The 24,701-nt window shown below is 34.0% G+C and overlaps 10 protein-coding genes and 1 long non-coding RNA gene across 11 annotated transcripts in view; 7 read left to right on the forward strand and 4 right to left on the reverse strand.

Moving 5' to 3' along the window:
* Positions 1 to 7,169, reverse strand: part of LOC111484406 — an 11,313-nt gene extending 4,144 nt beyond the window's left edge. Inside the window, exon 1 of the long non-coding RNA XR_002718499.1 lies at positions 7,119 to 7,169. This is a non-coding gene — a long non-coding RNA (uncharacterized LOC111484406). The remainder of the gene's footprint in view (positions 1 to 7,118) is intronic.
* On the forward strand, positions 516 to 1,327 carry LOC111484399 (auxin-responsive protein SAUR24-like). Its single transcript, XM_023130966.1, has one exon. It carries the CDS (start codon positions 816 to 818, stop codon positions 1,107 to 1,109), a length of 294 nt encoding a protein of 97 aa, XP_022986734.1. The 5' UTR covers positions 516 to 815; the 3' UTR covers positions 1,110 to 1,327.
* Positions 1,990 to 2,478, reverse strand: LOC111484391 (auxin-responsive protein SAUR24-like). Its single transcript, XM_023130958.1, has one exon. It carries the CDS (start codon positions 2,416 to 2,418, stop codon positions 2,122 to 2,124), a length of 297 nt encoding a protein of 98 aa, XP_022986726.1. The 5' UTR covers positions 2,419 to 2,478; the 3' UTR covers positions 1,990 to 2,121.
* LOC111484401 (auxin-responsive protein SAUR21-like) lies at positions 3,139 to 3,712 on the forward strand. Its single transcript, XM_023130968.1, has one exon. The coding sequence runs from the start codon at positions 3,285 to 3,287 to the stop codon at positions 3,576 to 3,578; it is 294 nt and encodes a 97-aa protein (XP_022986736.1). The 5' UTR covers positions 3,139 to 3,284; the 3' UTR covers positions 3,579 to 3,712.
* Positions 6,020 to 6,634, forward strand: LOC111484398 (auxin-responsive protein SAUR24-like). The gene has a single exon (XM_023130965.1). It carries the CDS (start codon positions 6,123 to 6,125, stop codon positions 6,414 to 6,416), a length of 294 nt encoding a protein of 97 aa, XP_022986733.1. The 5' UTR covers positions 6,020 to 6,122; the 3' UTR covers positions 6,417 to 6,634.
* Positions 7,170 to 7,488: 319 nt separating the features above from the next.
* On the reverse strand, positions 7,489 to 8,079 carry LOC111484390 (auxin-responsive protein SAUR24-like). Its single transcript, XM_023130957.1, has one exon. The coding sequence runs from the start codon at positions 7,794 to 7,796 to the stop codon at positions 7,500 to 7,502; it is 297 nt and encodes a 98-aa protein (XP_022986725.1). The 5' UTR covers positions 7,797 to 8,079; the 3' UTR covers positions 7,489 to 7,499.
* A 313-nt stretch (positions 8,080 to 8,392) lies between these two features.
* On the forward strand, positions 8,393 to 9,190 carry LOC111484396 (auxin-responsive protein SAUR23-like). Its single transcript, XM_023130962.1, has one exon. The coding sequence runs from the start codon at positions 8,722 to 8,724 to the stop codon at positions 9,013 to 9,015; it is 294 nt and encodes a 97-aa protein (XP_022986730.1). The 5' UTR covers positions 8,393 to 8,721; the 3' UTR covers positions 9,016 to 9,190.
* Positions 9,191 to 11,422: 2,232 nt separating this feature from the next.
* Positions 11,423 to 12,020, forward strand: LOC111484397 (auxin-responsive protein SAUR24-like). Its single transcript, XM_023130963.1, has one exon. The coding sequence runs from the start codon at positions 11,550 to 11,552 to the stop codon at positions 11,841 to 11,843; it is 294 nt and encodes a 97-aa protein (XP_022986731.1). The 5' UTR covers positions 11,423 to 11,549; the 3' UTR covers positions 11,844 to 12,020.
* A 799-nt stretch (positions 12,021 to 12,819) lies between these two features.
* LOC111484006 (auxin-responsive protein SAUR21-like) lies at positions 12,820 to 13,119 on the reverse strand. The gene has a single exon (XM_023130420.1). The coding sequence runs from the start codon at positions 13,117 to 13,119 to the stop codon at positions 12,820 to 12,822; it is 300 nt and encodes a 99-aa protein (XP_022986188.1).
* A 716-nt stretch (positions 13,120 to 13,835) lies between these two features.
* On the forward strand, positions 13,836 to 14,524 carry LOC111484393 (auxin-responsive protein SAUR21-like). The gene has a single exon (XM_023130960.1). The coding sequence runs from the start codon at positions 14,056 to 14,058 to the stop codon at positions 14,347 to 14,349; it is 294 nt and encodes a 97-aa protein (XP_022986728.1). The 5' UTR covers positions 13,836 to 14,055; the 3' UTR covers positions 14,350 to 14,524.
* Positions 14,525 to 15,321: 797 nt separating this feature from the next.
* Positions 15,322 to 23,466, forward strand: LOC111484007. The gene is made up of 9 exons (XM_023130421.1): positions 15,322 to 15,343; positions 17,672 to 17,848; positions 20,115 to 20,338; positions 20,440 to 20,504; positions 21,239 to 21,460; positions 21,604 to 21,733; positions 22,024 to 22,346; positions 22,435 to 22,579; positions 23,016 to 23,466. The coding sequence occupies exons 1-9, from the start codon at positions 15,322 to 15,324 to the stop codon at positions 23,253 to 23,255; spliced, it is 1,548 nt and encodes a 515-aa protein (XP_022986189.1). The 3' UTR covers positions 23,256 to 23,466.
* Positions 23,467 to 24,701: the final 1,235 nt, after the last annotated feature.

Raw genomic sequence — 24,701 nt, forward strand, 5'->3', positions numbered from 1 at the left:
TCTAGTTTAGAAGTTGGGAAGTGTATTACTTTGAATGAGGATGTGTTTGAAATGTAAGTTGAAGATTGAAGTTCGTTTGATCTGTATTTATGGATTCAGGAATACAGAAGTGATGAGAAGAAAACAGTATCAAGTAGGTGTCTAAGAAGGCATACATAAATGCTCACATGGGTTGCTTATTTTGTTTGAATACATGCACTTCCCTATGTTCCCTAACTACTGGTGACAGTCCCACTCGTTTCAATGAGGTGCATTTATAATCCAAAATAAGAGGTTAAGAAAGCTTCAAAACAAAGCTAAAACACCATATAGAGGTTTGTCGAGCAAAGTCTGGTCAAGGGAAAATTAGTTCATGATGGTGAAAAGAAACTTGAAACAAACAAGCACTGTAAGACAAAGACATGTAATCTCTTCAGCTTCAAGAATCAGCATTTCTAGTTCCAATGTAGTGGACTTTGTCTGTAAGTATCTATGAGTTGACAGGAGATATATGGAAACATTTGACCAATGAAACTAAAATTTGAGGTATAGAATACAGAGACTATGGAGTGGCAGGAGAAAATGGCTGGCCCTTTCATGAGTTGGGCAAAGCCATGTGAACCAGTATACTCAAATATACCCAACCACCAGACATCAATACCCCACATAGCCACTGGAAAGGCCACACTCACCAGCATAGATAGCACTTCCTTCAGAAACTCTATATATATAAACATCAAAATGAGCCTTCAAACACCAAATTCAACTCATTTCAAGTACTACATCCTCTTATAGTTAGCTCCTGACCTTTTTGACACTCTTTTCATCTCAAGAAAATGGGGATTCGGTTTCTATCTTTGGTTCCTCATGCCAAGCAAATTCTGAAGATGCAGTCAGGTTTCACCAAAAACCAGTTGGATGTTCCGAAAGGCCATGTTGCAGTTTATGTGGGAGAGATCCAAAGGAAGCGGTTCGTGGTTCCAATATCTTACCTAAACCATCCATCGTTCCAGCAACTGCTCAGTCACGCAGAGGAGAAGTTTGGATTCCATCATCCTCAAGGGGGACTAACAATTCCTTGCAAAGAAGATGCCTTCATCGATCTTACTTCTAGACTGCAAGTATCTTGAAGGATGAACAGCAATGCTCAAGCTGCAATTTTCTACAACCTTTTCTGGTTGTTTCTGACTCAATTGTATTTTGACCCATACTAGAATGTTGTAGAATGGAATGCCTTTCTTGCCTGTAAATGAGTGGCATTGTAATGGCGCATTTACCAACAGAAGTGAATCAAAAGAAAACACAAATTTAGCATCAATTTCTATATAGCCTTTTCTTTTCTGCTTTATTTCTGATGGTTAACCTGCAATCCATGGAACTAAGAAAAACTGTTGCAGATCATGATACATCACTGAAGAAACTGGGTAGCATCTTGAAGATTCAAACTTCAAAGTTCAACCTATCCAAAGCATACTGGATCCTTTTGTGACAAGTTAAATTTTTCTATGAAATTTTACTCTTGGTTTGATCTAATAATCGAAGATCAATATCCAACCTATCTGCCTTCTGCAGTTAACTATGTAGTATTGATGGCAGAGACTGGTCAATCTGTTTAATAGGAGACTGGTCGGTTTTTGGGATTTTGTAGACAAACCATCAAAACGACGGGAGAGAGCTCATAACTCAAATATATTTATGGAGGCTCTCATAATGGCTATGAAAGAGGGCTCCATTATACAATATTCAATCCAATATTTATTTACTGTCAACACCACCTGCATTTTCTTCTATGAACAGAATCAGGTCGTGTTAATGGAATTTGGACCCTATTGTATGCAAAAGTTGTCTTTCTGTTCCATTTTGAACGTGTAAAATAGCCACAAAAAAAAAAGCAACCACTTCTGGATCACAGGCAGCAATGAACACACAAGAGTATCAAAGACTAAGAAGAGGAACATGAAATGATATTCAAAATCTATTTGTATTACGTTTAGGTAGGAAAGTCACTAAGAAAGAAACTCATTTACATTCCAAAAGGCTTAAGGTTGAATTTGTACACAACCAGGGGAGTTGGAAAGAAATCAATTCAGGAAAAAAAATGGGTCAAAAATTGGTTGATGTCTATTCCATCATCTTCATCCTTCAAGAGTGTTGCAGTCTAGAAGTAAAATCAATGAATGCGCCCTCTTTGCAAGGAATTGTTAGACCTCCATGTGGATGATGGTAACCAAACTCTTCTACTCGGTTTAGTAGTTGTTGGAATAAAGGATGGTTCAAGTACGAAACAGGAACCACAAATCGCTTCTTTTGGGTATCTCCAACATATACAGCAACATGACCTCTAGGAACAACATCTGACTGCTTCTTGACAAAACCCAATTGCATCTTGAGAATTTGCTTGGCAGCAGGCAGCAAGGATGATCGCAAACGAATCCCCATTGTTAAATCTATTGGAAATGTTCAAGAGACTGTAAACAACTCTTAAGTTTAGCTTTGGTTGGAAGTCGCATCTTGATACTCATAGCTCAAACTTGTACTTCAAACTAATATAGGATCTATATTTATAAAGTTATGAAGAGAGAAGTTGCCTGAGCATTTCCAGTGAGCTTAAAAGTGGGCTCACTAGCATCGGTAGCTTAGCAACTTAGAGGACCCACTTAACATGACTCTGTCAGCTCACAAGAGTTTTCTATTTTGATCTCATCCTTTCTCTTGGTGGCTCCCATGTGTGTTTGAAATGTATGCAATGAATTGCTCAAGTATAGGCCCATTTGTAATTCAATTTCCAAACAACACCATGCTTGTTCCAGTGGAATAGCACATCAAAACAGATGGCTTTGTAAGTAAAGTTTAAAGACAAGTCAACATATCCGTGTGATTGGACCACTTTGCAAGTGTAAATTTCATCATCAATGAACCAAGCTTGTAGGTGAGGGAAGTTTCTCAGATTTCATTTGACTCACAGCTCCTATCACCACCAATGTACTCTCAGCCACTGGAATAGGTCCATTAATGGAAGCACTTAATGAGGATTGGGAGTATCACATGGTATGTTGCTACTCATATTCCAAGAGGAAATGAAAGAAATTCTAATAGATAGAGCAAACCCATGTGAGCCTTTGGAGAAGTAGGCCCTCAAAGTATACTCATTTTGTTCTCCTCTCCAGTTCCTAGTTTATAAATATACGTAAGAAATAAAGCCATTCTCATCCAACAAGTACTCTATTTCATACATCAAATTCAAAATCAAGCAGAACACCATTCAAAGTCAGTCACCCCTCTCTTGTTTCGAGGAAATTTTCGATATGGGAATCCGTTTGCCATCGATTCTTCGTAATGCCAAGCAGATTCTGAAAATGCAAGCTATATCTGCAAGAAATCAATCTGATGTTCCCAAAGGCCACATTGCAGTCTACGTGGGAGAGATTCAAAGGAAGAGATTTGTAGTCCCTATATCATACTTGAAGCATCCTTCTTTTGTAGATCTGCTCAATAGATCAGAAGAAGAATTTGGATTTTGCCATCCAATGGGCGGCTTGACGATTCCATGCAGAGAAGATGCTTTCATAAATCTCACTGATAGGCTGCATAGATCATGAAAGTTCAAAGAACAAAAAGGAAATGTTCTTGATCACAGTTTTGCCACCTCCAGATTTAGGAAGTAAAGTAGGATAATACTGTACAGTGACTTGGTTGTTTGAGCAATGGAAGTTACATTATTCTCTTACAAAAATATTGTCTCTTCGGCTCATCAATTTCAATTTTTATTAGTTACTTGTTTTTCTCTCACAGCTTTAACATAACTGAAGAGGGTTTAGCTTCACAATCTCACACGTCTTAAGTAGGTTTAGGATTAATGTTACCTACAGTGCGAGAGAAAAATTGCAAGGAAGAATAAATATAAAGAACATACCAGAAAAATTATGTGAACCGGACGATCAACCCAAAAGTTTAAGCTGATAGATTATGATAAGTTTAGTTGTATCATACTTCACCACTCCCCCTCACTTGTAGGTGAAGATCAAATTGGAGAGAAAATAACATATCAAGGGTCAAACATAGGACCTTTAATACCATGTTAACTCACCAATCAATCCAACTATTTAAACGGATGGGTTTAGTAAATTTAATGATATCAGTACTTCAAAAAATCCTGAGAGGAAAACAAGCTGTGTTAAGAATTCACACTAATCAAAATTTACAAGAAGGTTTTAAACCATTATTCAGGACATGATGAATATAATTGTCTTAACTATGCTATAATCTTAGAGGTTTATAATTCAGGATTGTTTAATATGTGTTTGCCTGTGTATAATAAGAAGTGTGCATAATGTTTCTTTGTAGGTCTGACTTGTCTATTTTCATTAGCCGTCTATGTCTAGATCAATATATCCATGTCTGTTTTCTCCACTGATATCGTTTTTCTTATGTGTTATGTTAGTGGCATCTCATGTTGATATTATATAAAGAGCCATTGAGAGATCGGATTTACAAGCTGCATAGTTTCTCTTCTTTTCATTTCTTGAGAAGTCTCATCTATTTTCTCGTTTTTTCCCCTTATGATATCGTATAAGGCCTGTGGAAGGGAGAAAGAGCTATTTGGTCTCTCCATTAGGATTTTGGACGAGAAATAGAATGGGTGGGTAAACTAAATAGCAGAAATCTCAGACTTTCAACTGAGGATCAAAAGAGTTTAAAGATTGATCATATCAGTAACGTCCTGCATTCCATAGCTAGAATCATTGTTTGGGTTCAGAAAAAGAGTTATTAACAGTTGGTTAGATTTGCTTAAAGGCTGAGCAGCTACTTATGTTTTGTGCAAATTCTGTTTATTCAGAGCGGGCAAGTATTCAAAGTTGAGGGGGAAAGCTGAAGCATTGTATGTGAGATAGGTTGATATTCTTAAGTCGACGAGAAAGGTAAGGTAGGAACAAGTTTTGTACTACTTCATGAATCCAACTGATAGGTTGATATTCTTAACTTCATGAATCCAACTGAAGGTACTGTTTTCTACTACTCTCTCAATCTACTGCTCGGTCAGGAAGAGGTGAAAGGCTTGGGCTTACCTATCCCAATAGGACCTCATAAAGAAATGGGAGTGAGAGCGCCTTTCGGTTGTGGCCCGCTTCGAGAGTTAGCTTGGGTTAGATTTTGGAGTCTGGAAGGCATCCTTGTATTCTTTCAAAAGGTCAGAGTGTGGTGGACAAGAAAAACCTATGTATTTCTACCTGTGATTTCTATTGACATGTAACCCAACCCCTATGCTTGAAATTGGTTGGATTATTCTAAAACAATCTATTGGTTAAGACTCACACTTTGCGAGTACCACATCGGTTGAAGAGGGGAACGAAAAATTTCTTATTAGGGAGAGATGCGTTTTGAAATCGTGAAGCTGATGACGATACGTAACGGGCCAAAGCGGATAATATCTACTAGCGGTGGACTTGAGCTGTTACACACTTGCTCATTTTCGATATTTCCACACTCATTGACCCCCTTGATTCCTTAAATGTGCTACTACTTTATATCAGTTGATAAGACAAAGAAAAACAATTTAAACAAACACTCCCAAAATGATGATTTGTTTAAGTAAGAGATCAAAGTATTGACAGAACATAGCTAAAACACCATATAGATGTTTGTCGAGCGAAGTCTTGCCAAGGGAAAATTAGTTCATGATGGTGAGAAAAGAAACTTAAAACAAACAAGCACTGTATGACAAAGACATATAAATTTTCTCATCAGCTTCAAGAATCAGCATTTCTATTACCAATCTAATGGAATTTGTCTGGAAGTATCTATGAGTTGACAGAGATATATGGAAACAATTGACCAATGAACCTGAAATTTGTGGTATAAAATACAGCGAACATGGAGTGGGAGAAGAAAATGGATGGCCCTTTCATGAGTTGGGCAAAGCCATGTGAACCAGTATACTCAAATATACCCAACCACCAGACATCAATACCCCACATAGCCACTGGAAAGGCCACACTCACCAGCATAGATAGCACTTCCTTCAGAAACTCTCTATATATAAACATCAAAATGAGCCTTCAAACACCAAATTCAACTCATTTCAAGTACTACATCCTCTTATAGTTAGCTCCTGACCTTTTTGACACTCTTTTCATCTCAAGAAAATGGGGATTCGGTTTCTATCTTTGGTTCCTCATGCCAAGCAAATTCTGAAGATGCAGTCAGGTTTCACCAAAAACCAGTTGGATGTTCCGAAAGGCCATGTTGCAGTTTATGTGGGAGAGATCCAAAGGAAGCGGTTTGTGGTTCCAATATCTTACCTAAACCATCCATCGTTCCAGCAACTGCTCAGTCACGCAGAGGAGAAGTTTGGATTCCATCATCCTCAAGGGGGACTAACAATTCCTTGCAAAGAAGATGCCTTCATCGATCTCACTTCTAGACTGCAAGTATCTTGAAGGATGAACAGCAATGCTCAAGCTGCAATTTTCTACAACCTTTTCTGGTTGTTTCTGACTCAATTGTATTTTGACCCATACTAAAATGTTGTAGAATGGAATGCCTTTCTTGCCTGTAAATGAGTGGCATTGTAATGGCGCATTTACCAACAGAAGTGAATCAAAAGAAAACACAAATTTAGCATCAATTTCTATATAGCCTTTTCTTTTCTGCTTTATTTCTGATGGTTAACCTGCAATCCATGGAACTAAGAAAAACTGTTGCAGATCATGATACATCACTGAAGAAACTGGGTAGCATCTTGAAGATTCAAACTTCAAAGTTCAACCTATCCAAAGCATACTGGATCCTTTTGTGACAAGTTAAATTTTTCTATGAAATTTTACTCTTGCAACCTATCCAAAGCATACTGGATCCTTTTGTGACAAGTTAAATTTTTCTATGAAATTTTACTCTTGATTTGATCTAATAAACGAAGATCAATATCCAACCTATCTGCCTTCTGCAGTTAACTATGTAGTATTGATGGCAGAGACTGGTCGATCTGTTTAATAGGAGACTGGTCGGTTTTTGGGATTTTCTAGAGGCAAACCGTCAAAACAATGGGAGAGAGCTCATAGCTCGCGTATATTTATGGAGGGTCTGATAATGGCTATGAAAGAGAGCTCCATTATACAATATTCAATCCAAGATTTAATTACTGTCAACACCACCTGCATTTTCTTCGATGAACAGAATGAGGTCGTGTTAATGGAATTTGGATCCGATTATATGCAAAGGTTGTCTTTCTGTTTCATTTTGAACATGTATAATAACCAAAAAAATATCCACTTCTGCATGACAGACAGCAATGAACAGACCAAGAGTATCAAAGAATAAGAAGAGGAACATGAAATGATACTCAAAATCTATTTCGATTATGTTTTGGTAGGAAAGTCACTAACAAAGAAACTCATTTACATTCCAAAAGGCTTAAGATTGTATTTGTACACAAGATTCATTCAGGGGAGTTAGTAAGAAATCAATTCAGGAGAAAAAAATGTGTCAAAAACTGATTGAGGCCTATTCCATATCTTCATCCTTCAAGAGTGTTGCAGTCTAGAAGTAAAATCAATGAATGCGCCCTCTTTGCAAGGAATTGTTAGACCTCCATGTGGATGATGGTAACCAAACTCTTCTACTCGGTTTAGTAGTTGTTGGAATGAAGGATGGTTCAAGTACGAAACAGGAACCACAAATCGCTTCCTTTGGATATCTCCCACATATACAGCACAATGACCTCTAGGAACAAAATCAGACTGCTTCTTGACAAAACCGAACTGCATCTTGTGAATTTGCTTGGCAGCCAGCAGCAGGGATGATGGCAAACGAAGCCCCATTGTTAAATCAATTTCTATATAGCCTTTTCTTTTCTGCTTTATTTCTGATGGTTAACCTGCAATCCATGGAACTAAGAAAAACTGTTGCCGGATCATGATACATCACTTGAGAAGTAGTGTTTGTAAGCTTACTTTTACAAAATAAGAACTAAATTCACATGGTTATCATTTCCAGTGAGCTTAAAAGTGGGCTCACTAGCATCGGTAGCTTAACAACTTAGAGAACCCACTTAACATGACTCTGTCAGCTCAAAAGAATTTTCTATTTTGATCTCATCCTTTCTCTTGGCTCCCATGTGTGTTTGAAATTGCTCAATTATAGGCCCATTTGTAATTCAATTTTCAAACAACACCATGCTTATTCCAGGGGAGTAGCACATCAAAACAGATGGCTCTGTAAGGAAAGTGTAAAGACAAGCCAACATATCCGTGTGATTGGACCACTTTGCAAGAGGAAATTTCTTCATCAATGAACCAAGCTTGTAGGTGAGGGAAGTAGCTCAGATTTCATTTGACTCACAGCTCCTATCACCACCAATGTACTCTCAGCCACTGCAATAGGTCCATTAATGGAAGCACTTAATGAGGATTGGGAGTATCACATGGTATGTTACTACTCATATTCCAAGAGATAATGACGAACTGGGTGAAGTTTTCTTGGCCTCTTGTTATTGGAAAAAGTAGGACCGACGAGGAAGTGAATGAAATTATAATGGATAGAGCAAACCCATGTGAGCCTATGGAGAAGTAGGCCCTCAAAGTATACTCTTTTTGTTCTCCTCTCCAGTTCCTAGTTTATAAATATACATAAGAAATAAAGCCCTTCTCATCCAACAAGTACTCTATTTCCTACATCAAATTCAGAATCAAGCAGAACACCATTCAAAGTCAGTCACCCCTCTCTTGTTTCGAGGAAACTTTCGATATGGGAATCCGTTTGCCATCAATTCTTCTTAGTGCCAAGCAGATTCTGAAAATACAATCTCTATCTGCAAGAAATCAATCTGATGTTCCCAGAGGCCACATTGCAGTCTATGTGGGAGAGATTCAAAGGAAGAGATTTGTGGTACCTATATCATACTTGAAGCATCCTTCTTTTGTAGATCTGCTCAATAGATTAGAAGAGGAATTTGGATTTCACCATCCAATGGGCGGCTTGACGATTCCATACAGAGAAGATACTTTCATAAATCTCACTGCCAGGCTACATAGATCATGAAAGTTGGAAGAACAAAAATGAAATGTTCTTGCGCACAGTTTTGCCACCTCCAGATTTAGGAAGTAGAGTAGGATAATACTGTACAGTGACTTGGTTGTTTGAGCAATGGAAATTACATTATTCTATTACAAAAAGAAATTCTCTTCAGCTCATTAATTCCAATTTTTATTCGTTACTTGTTTTTCTCTCACCGCTTTTAACATAACTGAAGAGGGTTCAGCTTCATAATCCCACAAGTCCAAGTAGTTTTAGGATTAATGTAACCTACAGTGCGAGAAAAAAATGGCAAGGAAGAATAAATATAAAGAACAGATCAGAAAAATTATGTTAAATCTCATCGACCCAAAAGTTGAAGCTAATAGATTATGATAAATTTAGTTGTATCAACATGTACGTGAAGATCAATATTAATTGGGAGAATAAAATATCAAGGGTTCAAACATAGGACCTTTCATACCATGTTAACTCACCAATCAATCCAACTATTTAAACGGATGGGTTTAGTAAATTTAATGATATCAATACTTCAAGAAATCCTGAGAGGAAAACAAGCTGTGTTAAGAATTAAGACTAATCAAATTTTACAAGAAGGTTTTAAACTATTCTTCGGGGCATGATGAAAATAATTGTCTCAACTATGCTCTAATGTTAGAGGTTTATCATTCAGGATTGTTTAATATGTGTTTGTCTGTGTATAATAAGAGGTGTGCATAATGTTTCTTTGTAGGTCTCACTCATCTATTTTTATCAACCGTCTATGTCTAGATCAGTATATGCATGTCAGTTCTCTCCACTTATATCGTTTTCCTGATGTGTTATGTTAGTGGCATCTCCTGTTGATATTATTTAAAGAGTCGTTGAGAGATCGGATTTACAAGCTTCATAGTTTCTCTTCTCTTCATTCTTGAGAATTCTCATCTATTTTCTAGTTTTTTTCCCAAGTCTGTGGAAGGGAGCAAGCGCTATTTGGTCTCTCCATTAGAATTTAGGCCAAGAAATAGAATGGGTTGGTAAACTAAATAGCAGAAATCTCAGACTTTCAACTAAGGATCAACCAAGTTTAAAGATGTTACACTTTCATGCCATGGATTTAGATTGATAATATCAGTGACGTCCTGCATTTCATAGCCAGGATCATTATTTAGGTTCAGAAAAAGAGTTATTATTGGTTGGTTAGATTTGCTTAAGGTTGAGCAGGTACTTATGTTTTGTGCAAATTCTGCTTGATCAGAGAGAACAAGTATTCAAAGTTGAGGGGGAAAGCTGAAGCATTGTATGTGAGATAGGTTGATATTCTTAAGTCGAGGAGAAGAAAGGTAAGGCAGGAACAAGTTTTGTACAACTTCATGAATCCAACTTAGGTTGATATTCTTAACTTCATGAATCCAACTTTAGGTACTCCTTTGAAGGTACTCTTTTGTCCTGCTCTCTCGATTTACTGCTTGATCAAGAAGAGGCAAAAGGTTTGAGCCTACCTATCCTAATAGGACCTCATAAAAGTATGGGAGTGAGAGCGCCTTTCTGTTGTGGCCTGCCCCGGAGGTTAGCTTGGGTTAGATTTTGGAGTCTGGAAGGCATCCTTGTATTCTTTCAAAAGGTCATTATCTCTACCTATAATTTCTATTGACATGTAACCCAACCCCTATGATGTTGAATCATTCTAAACGAATCTAATAGTTAAGACTCACACTTTGTGAGATCACATCGGTTGCAACCGAAACGGAGTATTCCTTATAAGGGAGTGTAAACCTCTCCTTAGTATACGCATTTTGAAACCGTGAGAATGATGGCGATATGTAACGAGCCAAAGCGGAAAATATCTTCTAGCGGTGGGCTTGGCCTGTTACACACATGCTCATTTTCGGTATTTCCACACTCATTGACCCCCTTGATACCTTAAACATGCTACTACTTTATATTGGTTGGTAAGACAACGAAAAACAGTTTAAACAAACACTCCCAAAATTATGATTTTTTTAAGTAAGAGATCAAAGTATTGACAGAACAAAGCTAAAACACCATATAGAGGTTTGTCGAGCAAAGTCTTGCCAAGGGAAAATTAGTTCATGATGGTGAAAAGAAACTGAAAACAATCAAGCACTGTATGACAAAGACATGTAAATTTTCTCTTCAGCTTCAAGAATCAGCATTTCTATTTCCAATGTAATGGACTTTGTCTGGAAGTATCTATGAGTTGACAGGACATATATGGAAACATTTGACCAATGAACCTAAAATTTGTGGTATAGAATACAGCGAACATGAAGTGGGAGAAGAAAATGGATGGCCCTTACATGAGTTGGGCAAAGCCATGTGAACCAGTATACTCAAATATACCCAACCACCAGACATCAATACCCCACATAGCCACTGGAAAGGCCACAATCACCAGCATAGAGATAGCACTTCCTTCAGAAACTCTATAAATATAAACATCAAAATGTGCCTTCAAACACCAAATTCAACTCATTTTAAGTTCTACATCCTCTTATAGTTAGCTCCTGACCTTTTTGACACTCTTTCATCTCAAGAAAATGGGGATTCGGTTTCTATCTTTGGTTCCTCATGCCAAGCAAATTCTGAAGATGCAGTCAGGTTTCACCAAAAACCAGTTGGATGTTCCAAAAGGCCATGTTGCAGTTTATGTGGGAGAGATCCAAAGGAAGCGGTTCGTGGTTCCAATATCTTACCTAAACCATCCATCGTTCCAGCAACTTCTCAGTCACGCAGAGGAGAAGTTTGGATTCCATCATCCTCAAGGGGGACTAACAATTCCTTGCAAAGAAGATGCCTTCATCGATCTCACTTCTAGACTGCAAGTATCTTGAAGGATGAACAGCAATGCTCAAGCTGCAATTTTCTACAACCTTTTCTGGTTGTTTCTGACTCAATTGTATTTTGACCCATACTAGAATGTTGTAGAATGGAATGCCTTTCTTGCCTGTAATTGAGTGGCATTGTAATGGTGCATTTACAATCAAAAGAAAACACAAATTTAGCCTCAATTTCTATATAGCCTTTTCTTTTCTGCTTTATTTCTGATGGTTAACCTGCAATCCATGGAACTAAGAAAAACTGTTGCCAGATCACGATACATCACTAAAGAAACTGGGTAGCATCTTGAAGATTCAAACTTCAAAGTTCAACCTATCCAAAGCATACTGGATCCTTTTGTGACAAGTTAAATTTTTCTATGAAATTTTACTCTTGGTTTGAAGATCAATATCCAACCTATCTGCCTTCTGCAGTTAACTATGTAGTATTGATGGCAGAGACTGGTCGATCTGTTTAATAGGAGACTGGTCGGTTTTTGGGATTTTCTAGAGGCAAACCGTCAAAACAATGGGAGAGAGCTCATAGCTCGCATATATTTATGGAGGGTCTCATAATGGCTATGAAAGAGAGCTCCGTTATCCAAGATTTAATTACTGTCAACGCCACCTGCATTTTCTTCTATGAGCAGAATGAGGTCGTGTAAATGGAACTTGGACCCTATTGTATGCAAAGGTTGTCTCTCTGTTCCATTTTGAACATGTATAATAGCCAAAAAAAAAAAACATCCAATTCTGCAGGACAGACAGCAATGAACAGACAAGAGTATCAAAGAATAAGAAGAGGAACATGAAGTGATACTCAAAATCTATTTGTATTACATTTTGATAGGAAATTCACTAAGAAAGAAACTCATTTACATTCCAAAAGGGTTAAGATTGTATTTGTACACAACATTCAGGCAGAAAGAAATCAATTCAGGAAAAAACTGTGTCAAAAATTGATTGATGCCTATTCCATCATCTTCATCCTTCAAGAATGTTGCAGTCTAGAAGTAAGATCAATGAATGTGCCCTCTTGGCAAAGAATTGTTAGACCCCCATGTGGATGATGATAACCAAACTCTTCTTCTACTCGATTGAGTAGTTGCTGGAATGAAGGATGGTTCAAGTACGAAACAGGAACCACAAATCGCCTCCTTTGGGTATCTCCCACATATACAGCAACATGACCTCTAGGAACAACATCTGACTGCTTCTTGACAAAACCCAATTGCATCTTGAGAATTTGCTTGACAGTAGGCAGCAGGGATGATGGTAAACGAATTCCCATTGCTAAATCTATTTGCAATGATCAAGAGACTGTAAACAACTCTTAAGTTTAGCCTTGGTTGGAAGTAGAATTGTGAAATTCAGAGCTCAAACTTGTACTTCAAACTAATATAGGATCTATATTTATAGAGTTATGAAGTGAGAAGTTGCCTGAGCATTTCCATTGAGCTTAAAAGTGGGCTCACTATCATCAGTAGCTTAGCAACTTAGAGGACCCACTTAACATGACTTTGTAAGCTCACAAGAATTTTCTATTTTGATCTCATCCTTTCTCTCGGCTCCCATGTGTGTTTGAAATGTATGCCATGAATTGCTCAAGTATAGGCCCATTTGTACTTCAATTTTCAAACAACACCATGCTTGTTCAGGGGAATAGCACATCAAAACAGATGGCTTTGTAAGGAAAGTGTAAAGACAAGCCAACATATCCGTGTGATTGGACCACTTTGCAAGAGGAAATTTCTTCATCAATGAAACCAGCTTGTAGGTGAGGGAAGCTGCTCAGATTTCATTTGAGTCACAGCTCCTATCACCACCAATGTACTCTCAACCACTGCAATAGGTCCATTAATGGAAGCACTTTATGAGGATTGGGAGAATCACATGGTATGTTGCTACTCATATTCCAAGAGATAATGACGAACTTGGCGAAGTTTTCTTTGACCACTTGTTATTGGAAAAAGTGGGACCAACGAGGAAATGAAAGAAATTCTAATAGATAGAGCAAACCCATGTGAGCCTTTCGAGAAGTAGGCCTCAAACACACCTATCTGCCATATTTTTTTGTTCTCCTCTCCGGTTCCTAGTTTATAAATATACATCAGAAATAAAGCCATTCTCATCCAACAAGTACTCTATTTCCTACACCTAATTCAAAATCAAGCAGAAAACCATTCAAAGTCAGTCACCCCTCTCTTGTTTCGAGGACATTTCCGATATGGGAATCCGTTTGCCATCGATTCTTCTTAATGCCAAGCAGATTCTGAAAACGCAAGCTCTATCTACAAGAAATCAATCTGATGTTCCCAAAGGCCACATTGCAGTCTATGTGGGAGAGATTCAAAAGAAGAGATTTGTGGTACCTATATCATACTTGAAGCATCCTTTTTTTGTAGATCTGCTCAATAGATCAGAAGAGGAATTTGGATTTCGCCATCCAATGGGCGGCTTGACGATTCCATGCAGAGAAGATGCTTTCATAAATCTCACTGCTAGGCTGCATAGATCATGAAAGTTGGAAGAACAAAAATGAAATGTTCTTGATCACAGTTTTGCCACCTCCAGATTTAGGAAGTAGAGTAGGATAATACTGTACAGTGACCTGGTTGTTTGAGCAATGGAAATTACATTATTCTATTACAAAAAGAAATTCTCTTCAGCTCATTAATTCCAATTTTTATTAGTTACTTGTTTTTCTCTCGCTCCTTTAACATAACTGAAGAGGGTTCAGCTTCATAATCTCACAAGTCTAAGTAGTTTTAGGATTAACGTACCTACCTTGAGAGAGAAAAATGGCAAGGAAGAATAAATATAAAGAACATACCAGAAAAATTATGTTAAAACACCAATCAACTAAAAAGTTTAAGCGGATGGGTTTTGAGAAATTATCTCCACTACACCACTCCCCCTTATTTGTAGGTGAAGATCAACCTAATCAAACATAGGACCTTTAATAGGAAACAACCTAATCAAAATTTATACGGTGGATTCTTAGCCTTAGTCTTAATAGAGCATGAATGCCGTTTGATAACAATTTCTTTATAGTTTTCTATTTCTGAAAACCATGCTTGTTTTTTCACCAATTCTTTATCATAATTTTCCTCAAATATTTGAATTCTTAATTAAGTTCTTTAGTTTTCAAAACATGGCTTGGATTGCAAAACAAAGAAATGATCTATTAGACTTGGACACACAAATTTGAAAGTTAAAAGAGACTCCCCTCGAATTGAACCCTAACCTTCCACAGAGCGATAAAGATTTTGTTTCCCATATTATCAGAACAGAAACAAGAGCCCAAGTCAATGATCTTAATCAAAAGTTCCCATCGTTTTCAATGCTCCAAACTCATCTCTCCTCTTGATCGTTCCAATTAAAAGTGGATAGAAGGTTAGAGATAGAGTAGTTCATACCTCGATTTCATCGCCCAACAGATTTCTTCTCAGTAAGACTCCAATAGGCAGCTTCGGTAGACCACAATTCCGCAATGGCGGCTTCTATGGTAAAAGGTGAGTACATAAAGACAAGGAAATCCGAGCTTTGGAGCAGAATGTCCCATCCATCGATCCTCCCGAAATTGGGTATTCACACCATTGCCAAAGTTCTTTAGACTCTTATCAATGAATTGATCGATCCATGTCCAAGCTTCCGGCTGCAGGAGATAATGTCCCGCATTATAAATAAAGCTCCTTATGTCACATCTTCATGTATAACAAAAAAAAATCTTTTTCAAATTTATTGTTATTGGTATATAAAGTGTATCAATATATTCTATACTTTATATTTATATTTCATATATCATACCTCGAAAGTTTCGATTATTCCGTTGAATATGTGTTAGAATATGACATACAAGCATGTTATCATCATAATATAAGAATATTTTTTCACTCTTTCATGTGATTTTATTATGTTCCATCGATAAAGGTGAATTTTGTGATTTTCTTTTTTCACATCATTCCCCATCCCGCAAGAAAGTTCCCATTGAACTGTCTTGGGTCTGCCCATCTCGCCAACTGGTTCGTGTAGAAGAAGTTAGACCCCCGAATTTTGAATCTCCCATTGTAGCTACTATGTCAGATGAACCCGAAATCTCGGTTCTGCCCTTTTTCTTTATGCGGCTAACTTTCAGTTTGGTCCTACTTCTGATCTATTTTGTTACTAAAAACGGAGGAGGAAACTCAGTACCAAATGCTTGGCAATCCTGGTAGAGCTTATTTATGATTTCATGTCGAACCTGGTAAACGAACAAATAGGTGGTCTTTCCGGATCCAGAAATGTGAAACAAAAGTTTTTCCCTCGCATCTCGGTCACTTCGACTTTTTCGTTATTTCATAATCCTCAAGGTATGATATCTTATAGCTTCACAGTTACAAGTCATTTTCTCATTACTTTGGGTCTCTCATTTTATCTTTTTATTGATATTTCTACCGGGGGATTTCAAAGAAAGCTACCCAGTCATATTTAACTAAACTTTATTATTATATTTTTGTAACATACCTTATATTAAATGGAATACATGTATATATATATATATATATATATATATTATATTTTTGTAACATACCTTATATTAAATGGAATACATGTATATATATATATATATATATATATATATCATTATAGAGATGAATTGTTTTACATAACAAAGAGTTAGTTTCCCTTCCTTTATTTTTTTTTAGTGTTCTTTTTTATTTTATATTATCTCTTCCATTTATAGTTAGTTTCCCTTCCTTTATTTTTTTTTAGTGTTCTTTTTTATTTTATATTATCTCTTCCATTTATTTCTAAATATGATTGTTTTAATTATGTTTATTATTTAGGTTTATTATATTCTTATAACTCTTATAACTTATTACAAAAATAATTCAAAAACCTAAAATTTAAGATAAAATTTATTTGAATGTAAGGCATTTTATTCCCGGTCTCTAAACATTAAACCAAACTATTCATACGAATTTCATTATAAAAGTTAATAAATACACATGGAAATAATGTGTTAATTTGGCCTCGAACAGAGGCAAGGTTGAGCCAAATAACTTGACAAGTGTAGAGGCACGTCAGATATGTCGCAGACGATTGAACATGCACGTGTGTGGTTGAACAAGTTTGGATTACGTACGAGTAATGTTCGATTGGCGAAGACAAACCTTATCTAAGATCCGACGAAGCCACAAAGTCGGCTTGAAAAATATATATGGAGTTTAATTGTGTGACAATTATGACGGTAATGAATTATTTTTTGAAAATTTCAAAATTTATTAAACTAATTTTAGAAATCTATCAAACAAAATTTTAAAGTGAAATCAAGGAGGTAAACCCATAATTAAACAACAAAATGATGTGACCCATAATTAAACATTTTACACCACAAACAAATGTTGACTAAAAATAAGCAATTTTAGATCACATAAACATTTCCTTCTCTTTATTATCTTCAAATCCTACCAAAAAATAAAATCCTAAAATAGAAAATGCAGTTGCAGCCATTGAAAAGCTCAAAGTAAAGAAACAGAGACGAGTTCTCCCATTAAAGGCAAAGTGATGATCCTACACTTACAATAATCTCACGAATCCATTTGGACGTCTCTAACACACAGATCTAACATGCAACCACAAGAACAATTCAAAGGAATCAACCACAATGGCCTCCGAATCCTATTTTTCTTATTCTCCCGACCGATCGCATATTAGAGAGAACAAATTCGAAGTTGCAGCCAATCATCCTCCGAATTCACAATGATTCAGAAAGGTAAAGCGATTATAGTTTATAGAATGAACGCAATGGACTCACCTTTTCATTTTCTAGATCTCGATTTGATTTTGATTTTGTTCAGATAGCGGCAACAAACCGAGCGTCGGGCAGATGCTTTGGGCATCTTCCATTGGATTGATCATCGTTGCAGCAATGCATTACCGGATTCGGAAGCTACGAGATCAGAAGATCATCCCTCGCTTGAAAGTCTCCGATACGGGCCGCGTTGAAAAGCTCGAGAGCTTTCCCCATTATGTAGGTAAAGATTATACTTGCGTTCTTCTCATAATCTACATTTCTCCAAATATTCATTTTCCAAAAGTTTCAAAAGCGCATCGTCGTAAGTTTATTAATAATTTTTTAAAAAATATAAAATTTAATTATATAATTGTACTTGTAAATTAACTTTATGTAAATTTAAAAAATTATGAGTTTTTCTAAATTATAAATCAATAGTTTAATTATAATAATGTTTTGTGTTACCGTTGCTTTTTTAAGCATAACTGTGACACCTGACATAGTTAGTTATAATGACGAGACTAAAATATTATTTAAATCTCATCGAAGTAAATATATTAAAAATTAATATTGTGCTATATTCGCATTAATAATATAAACATAACCTAATATACTAATAATTTCCGAGTAGATTTAGATTTGGTAAAAAAAATAAAAATGTTTTTTATGAATTGCTTTATAATATATATATATATATATATATATATATATATATATATATATATATATATATATATATATATATATATATATATATATATATATATATATATATATATATATATATATATATATATATATATATATATATATATATATATATATATATATATATATATATATATATATATATATATATATATATATATATATATATATATATATATATATATATATATATATATATATATATATATATATATATATATATATATATATATATATATATATATATATATATATATATATATATATATATATATATATATATATATATATATATATATATATATATATATATATATATATATATATATATATATATATATATATATATATATATATATATATATATATATATATATATATATATATATATATATATATATATATATATATATATATATATATATATATATATATATATATATATATATATATATATATATATATATATATATATATATATATATATATATATATATATATATATATATATATATATATATATATATATATATATATATATATATATATATATATATATATATATATATATATATATATATATATATATATATATATATATATATATATATATATATATATATATATATATATATATATATATATATATATATATATATATATATATATATATATATATATATATATATATATATATATATATATATATATATATATATATATATATATATATATATATATATATATATATATATATATATATATATATATATATATATATATATATATATATATATATATATATATATATATATATATATATATATATATATATATATATATATATATATATATATATATATATATATATATATATATATATATATATATATATATATATATATATATATATATATATATATATATATATATATATATATATATATATATATATATATATATATATATATATATATATATATATATATATATATATATATATATATATATATATATATATATATATATATATATATATATATATATATATATATATATATATATATATATATATATATATATATATATATATATATATATATATATATATATATATATATATATATATATATATATATATATATATATATATATATATATATATATATATATATATATATATATATATATATATATATATATATATATATATATATATATATATATATATATATATATATATATATATATATATATATATATATATATATATATATTATAAAGCAATTCATAAAAAACATATATATATATTCACAAAATATATATATATATATATATATATATATATATATATATATATATATTTTGTTGATAATAAAAATTAAAAAAGAAAAGTACCTTTTGATTATTTAAAAACACTATTTTAAAATTATAACCAAACACTGCTTATTTTAGTCAAAGAAATATATTCTATCCATAAATATTTTTAAAAATTAAAAAAAAAATAGATGTAAATCAAACAAAAATTTTAAATATGAAAAATTAAAATAAAATTGTGATTTTACACATACATATATATATATATATATATATATATATATATATATGCCTATAAACGCATATATATACATGTATATATGTATACATGTATATATGAATGTTTAATTAGTTTGTAAACCAAAATCTAAAGAGTGTTAATTAATTTATAAATTTAATGTGTTAATCATATAATTTAATTTAAAAAAGTGTTTGGTTGTTTGAGTTGATGAATTTTGTGTTCATTTGTTGGGATTGATCAGCAAGGCAAATGGGGTTTAAAGACATAAATGAGTGCCCGCATCTCTGCAAGTTGGCTGCTGAGTACATAGCCAAATCAGACGAATGTGAAGATGATATCTATTCCTTTTTCTCAAGCGAGCTTCATGCAGATTCGCTCTTCGTCAAACTCGTCGAAGAGTTCGAGCGATGCATTCTCAGTTACTTTGCATTCCATTGGAACCAAACAGATATTATGATTAGTCAGGTAAACTGTAGAGACTGCACAAGGTGTTTGATAAAATGTCTTCAACTTTATCAATGGAGTTTCTTGATTCTATTCTATCTCTTTCTTGTTTGTTTGTTCAGATCTTGAGTTCTGACCACCAGGAGCCGAAGAAGAAGCTCAGAAACATTGTAATGGCTGCAACCAGGTGGGCATCTCTTCAGCCTTGAGTGTCTTTATGGATGAATGAGAATATCAAATATTAACGTGTTGGGATATGGATTTGAATTTACTACCTCTAAAAAAAATATGAAGATGATTTAACCATTTAGATACCTAAATGTTAGGATTGATACTCATCAAAATTCTTGTGAGATCCCATATCGGTTAGAGAAGAGAATGAAACGTCCTTTATAAGGGTGTGGAAATCTCTTCTTAGTAGACAGTGTTTTAAAAACCTTGAGGGAAAGCTCAAAGAGGAAAATATTTGCTAGCGGTGGACTTGGGCTATTACAAATAGTTTCAGAACCAGACACCGTGCGGTGTGCCAGTAAAAATGCTGGCCCCAAAGGAGGTGGATATGATGGGATCCCACATCGATTGGAGAAAGAAATGAGTGCCACCGAGAATGCTGGACCCTGAAGGGGGTGGAGTGTGAGATCCCACGTCAGTTGGGGAGGAGAACAAAGCACCATGTATAAGGGTGTGAAAACCTTTTCTTAGTAGTTTAAAATAAGGTACACTTTTTACTCCCGAGATTGTATGACTATTATGCCTAAAATCGCTAGTTGTACGGCTCTAATGAGTTTAGATCGACCATTTAGTCTTTGAAAATTAAGCATTAATTTCTTTGTTTTGTAATAAAAACTCGCTGAATTCAAATGTTTACTTAGACACGATTAAGAAAACAATCAAGCCATACCATTTTTGTGAAATTGTTAGGGAACAGAGGTTTGAGAGGGTAACAAAGAACCTGAAAGTTGCTAGAGTATTTACAACTTTAGTTGAGGAGATGAAAGCAATGGGACTCACATCCACTGACGACTCGCAATGCACGGAAGTGATGGCTCCAATGGCTCTTGCCGATCGAAGTCCGATGCTCCTGTTCATGGGTGGCGGTATGGGGGCGGGGAAGAGTACTGTGCTTAAGGACATTCTCAAAGAGTAAGAACATTCATCAGTTTCATCAGCTATGGCTAATAAGTAAATTTGTACAATATCAAACATTTAAGCATATATAATGGCACATAGGCCATTCTGGATGAAGAAATGAACTGATTCATTGTTTTGGATGAAATATTCAATAGGCCATTCTGGATAGGAGCATCCCCTAATGCAGTTATAATTGAGGCAGATGCTTTCAAAGAATCAGATGTCATTTATAGAGCTCTTAACTCCACTGGTCACCATAATGACATGCTCCAAACTGCTGAACTGGTATCATTTCACCTCTAAAATCTCATCCAAAATGCATTCTTATGAACCTGCTGATACTCCCTTTTCATTATTTTCCTAATGAAGCCTTAGATCTTTAAATCTATTAGGAGCCGGACTATAACGACTCGAAATTTTCTACTTAATTTAAGGTTGCCACTATATACATATCATGAACATGTATACAGTGTACAGTGGCGACCTATTTTGGGTCGTTACTTAGATATTCTTACACTTGGGATCTTTTCTGCTGCACTTCTCTACGCCCTGTAATTTTTCAATGTTTGGAACAGGTGCACCAATCATCCACAGATGCAGCTTCCTCACTTCTGGTGACTGCACTGAACGAAGGACGAGACGTAATCATGGATGGAACGTTGTCATGGGTACCATTTGTAGTACAGACAATTACGATGGCGAGGAATGTCCACCGTCGACGTTATCGAATGGGAGCTGGCTATAAGGTTGGTGATGATGGCACTGTAACTGAAAATTATTGGGAACGAATAGAAGATCAAGAACCAGAAAAAGTTGTGGGCAAGAAAAGAAGACCATACAGGATTGAACTTGTTGGAGTTGTTTGTGATGCTTATTTAGCTGTCATAAGAGGCATAAGGTACACATAAAACCAGCCTTCTGTCCTCTTCCTGGGATAATAATTATATTATCATCTAAAAAGTTGCATTTTCTGACTGTAAACACAGGAGAGCTCTCATTTGCAGAAGAGCTGTAAGAGTAAAATCTCAACTGAAATCCCACAAGAGATTTGCAAATGCTTTCTTAACATATTGCCAATATGTTGATAATGCAAGGCTATATTGCACCAATGCTTTGGAAGGCCCACCGAAGGTAACTCTTGGAGGTTCTCTTAAGTTAAAAGTTTGGCTCTTTTTTTCTCTTCTGTTCGTTGTAAGAGCCTAAACCTACCGCTAGTAGATATTGTCTTCTTTGGGCTTTTCCTTTCGAGTTTTCCCTCAAGGTTTTTAAAACGTGTCTGTTAGGGAGAGATTTTCACACTCTTATAAAGAATGTGAGATCCCACATCGATGGGAGAAGGGAACGAGTGCTAGCGAGGACGCTGGGCTCCGAAGGAGGTGGATTGTGAGATCCCACATTGGTTGGAGAGGGGAACTAGGCATTATTTACAAGGGTGTTGAAATTTCTCCCTAGCATACGTATTTGTGTTTTAAAAACCTTGAGAGAAACCTCATCTGCTAGCAGTGGGCTTGGGCTGTTACAAATGTTAGTGATCCTTTCTTGACTTAAAACCCGTTTCTATGTGAAGTTCATTGGATGGAAAGACAAAGACAAGACATTGTTGGTTGATCCTGAAGAAATAAAGTGTCTAAAAACAGTTGGGAGCTTAAATGAGGAAGCAAACTCCATTTATAAACTTTATAAGAAACCAAGTCCTGCTTGTGAAGCTGGATCAGTTTGGAAAGACATTGTATTGTCACCTTCAAGGGTAGCAATCCAACAAGAACTGAGATATTGCATCAAGAAAGTTGAAAATTTGAAAATTTGAAAATTTTGGGCAAAAAAGGAGCTGAGTTTATAACTTCATAACTTTCCATGATGAAATTAAGTAGATATCATTTTTTTTTTTTAATCTTGACAACTGAGGGCTAATATTTTTGTCCATGTTGCTGGGATGTATTAATTCTATATAGATGAGGCTTTGTGTAGAACTCTGTTTCAATACAAAAACACAAGGAATCCTAGTAAGATATTTAGAGGATCTCCATATAAATGTGTGATGGCCAATTTTGATGAAATATTTTGTTTCTCTTTAAAATTTATTCTCAAAATTGTCGAAATCTTTTATGGATAGTTGTTTTTTTAATGAGATTTTCTCGGGTTTTTTGAAATAAGTTTTTCTAGCCATTTGTTCACCTCATCTAACCTTTTTCTATTTTTTTTCTCTTTTATTTTTCTCTCAAGCTCACCATTTTTCCCATTAGCCCGAGAATGAAATAACTAAAATGATCATTGAAGAATGTCCATGAACTCTTCGTTTCACTTCTTTCTTAAAAAATGTTAACAAGATATTTTTTAACCCTACTTGTTCAAACGATGTTAAATGTATCAAACTATTATATGTCATTTGAGACATTTGATGATAATATTTATTTGATATGATCTATTTTAAACCGCTTAACCCCTGCAAAGATACATTTTGAGTAAGGTAAAGAAAATGATTAATATGGGAATAAATTATTATTAATTCAAATATAGTTTTGTAAAACACCAATTACTTGATTGTTGGATTCTTACCCTCAGTTGAAAGTTAACAAATTATTTATGTTTTAAAAAAACTATAATAATAGTATATATTTTTCTTGAAAGCTCTATTTTTAATTAGTTTCGAGAAAAAAACATGATTTTTTTTTAAAAATAAAGTAACCTTTAAATTCTAAAAAAAAAAAAAAAAAAAAATTCAGGGCAATTGGTAAATATGTTAAAATTTAACATTTGTAACATTATTTAAAAGGAAGAATAGAAACTTATTTGAATAAAGAAAAAAAGATCACATATATATTTTTTAAAGTTTAAAATGGAACTGTGAAACTGAGCCTGCTTTAGTATGGATGGACTTGTTCATCCAAAACTATGATTCTTTTATAAAATGCATATTCATAGACCAAACACAAACTACATAAATCTAGGTTTTTCATCACTCTATACCAACCCTAGCCCGATTCAAATTTCCAATGGTATGAATCTATGAAAAGAAGGAACTAGACATTGTAAAAAATCTAAATTTAATCCTAAGAGAATAATTTGATAGCAATAATTTTTCTCCACTTTGACCGGATGAATCGAAAATAGGTATTAACTTTCATTGAACTAAAATTATATGGAGGATGCAAGAAACATGAATCGTAACTCCAATTCCTCACTAATCCGCATGCTAAGAAAAAACATTTCATTACTTAGCTTCGAATGAAAGGAAAGCAGATAAACGAACCAA

The sequence above is a fragment of the Cucurbita maxima genome, unplaced genomic scaffold, assembly GCF_002738345.1.
Source record: "Cucurbita maxima cultivar Rimu unplaced genomic scaffold, Cmax_1.0 Cma_Scf00009, whole genome shotgun sequence".
In the NCBI taxonomy this organism is placed as follows: domain Eukaryota; kingdom Viridiplantae; phylum Streptophyta; class Magnoliopsida; order Cucurbitales; family Cucurbitaceae; genus Cucurbita; species Cucurbita maxima.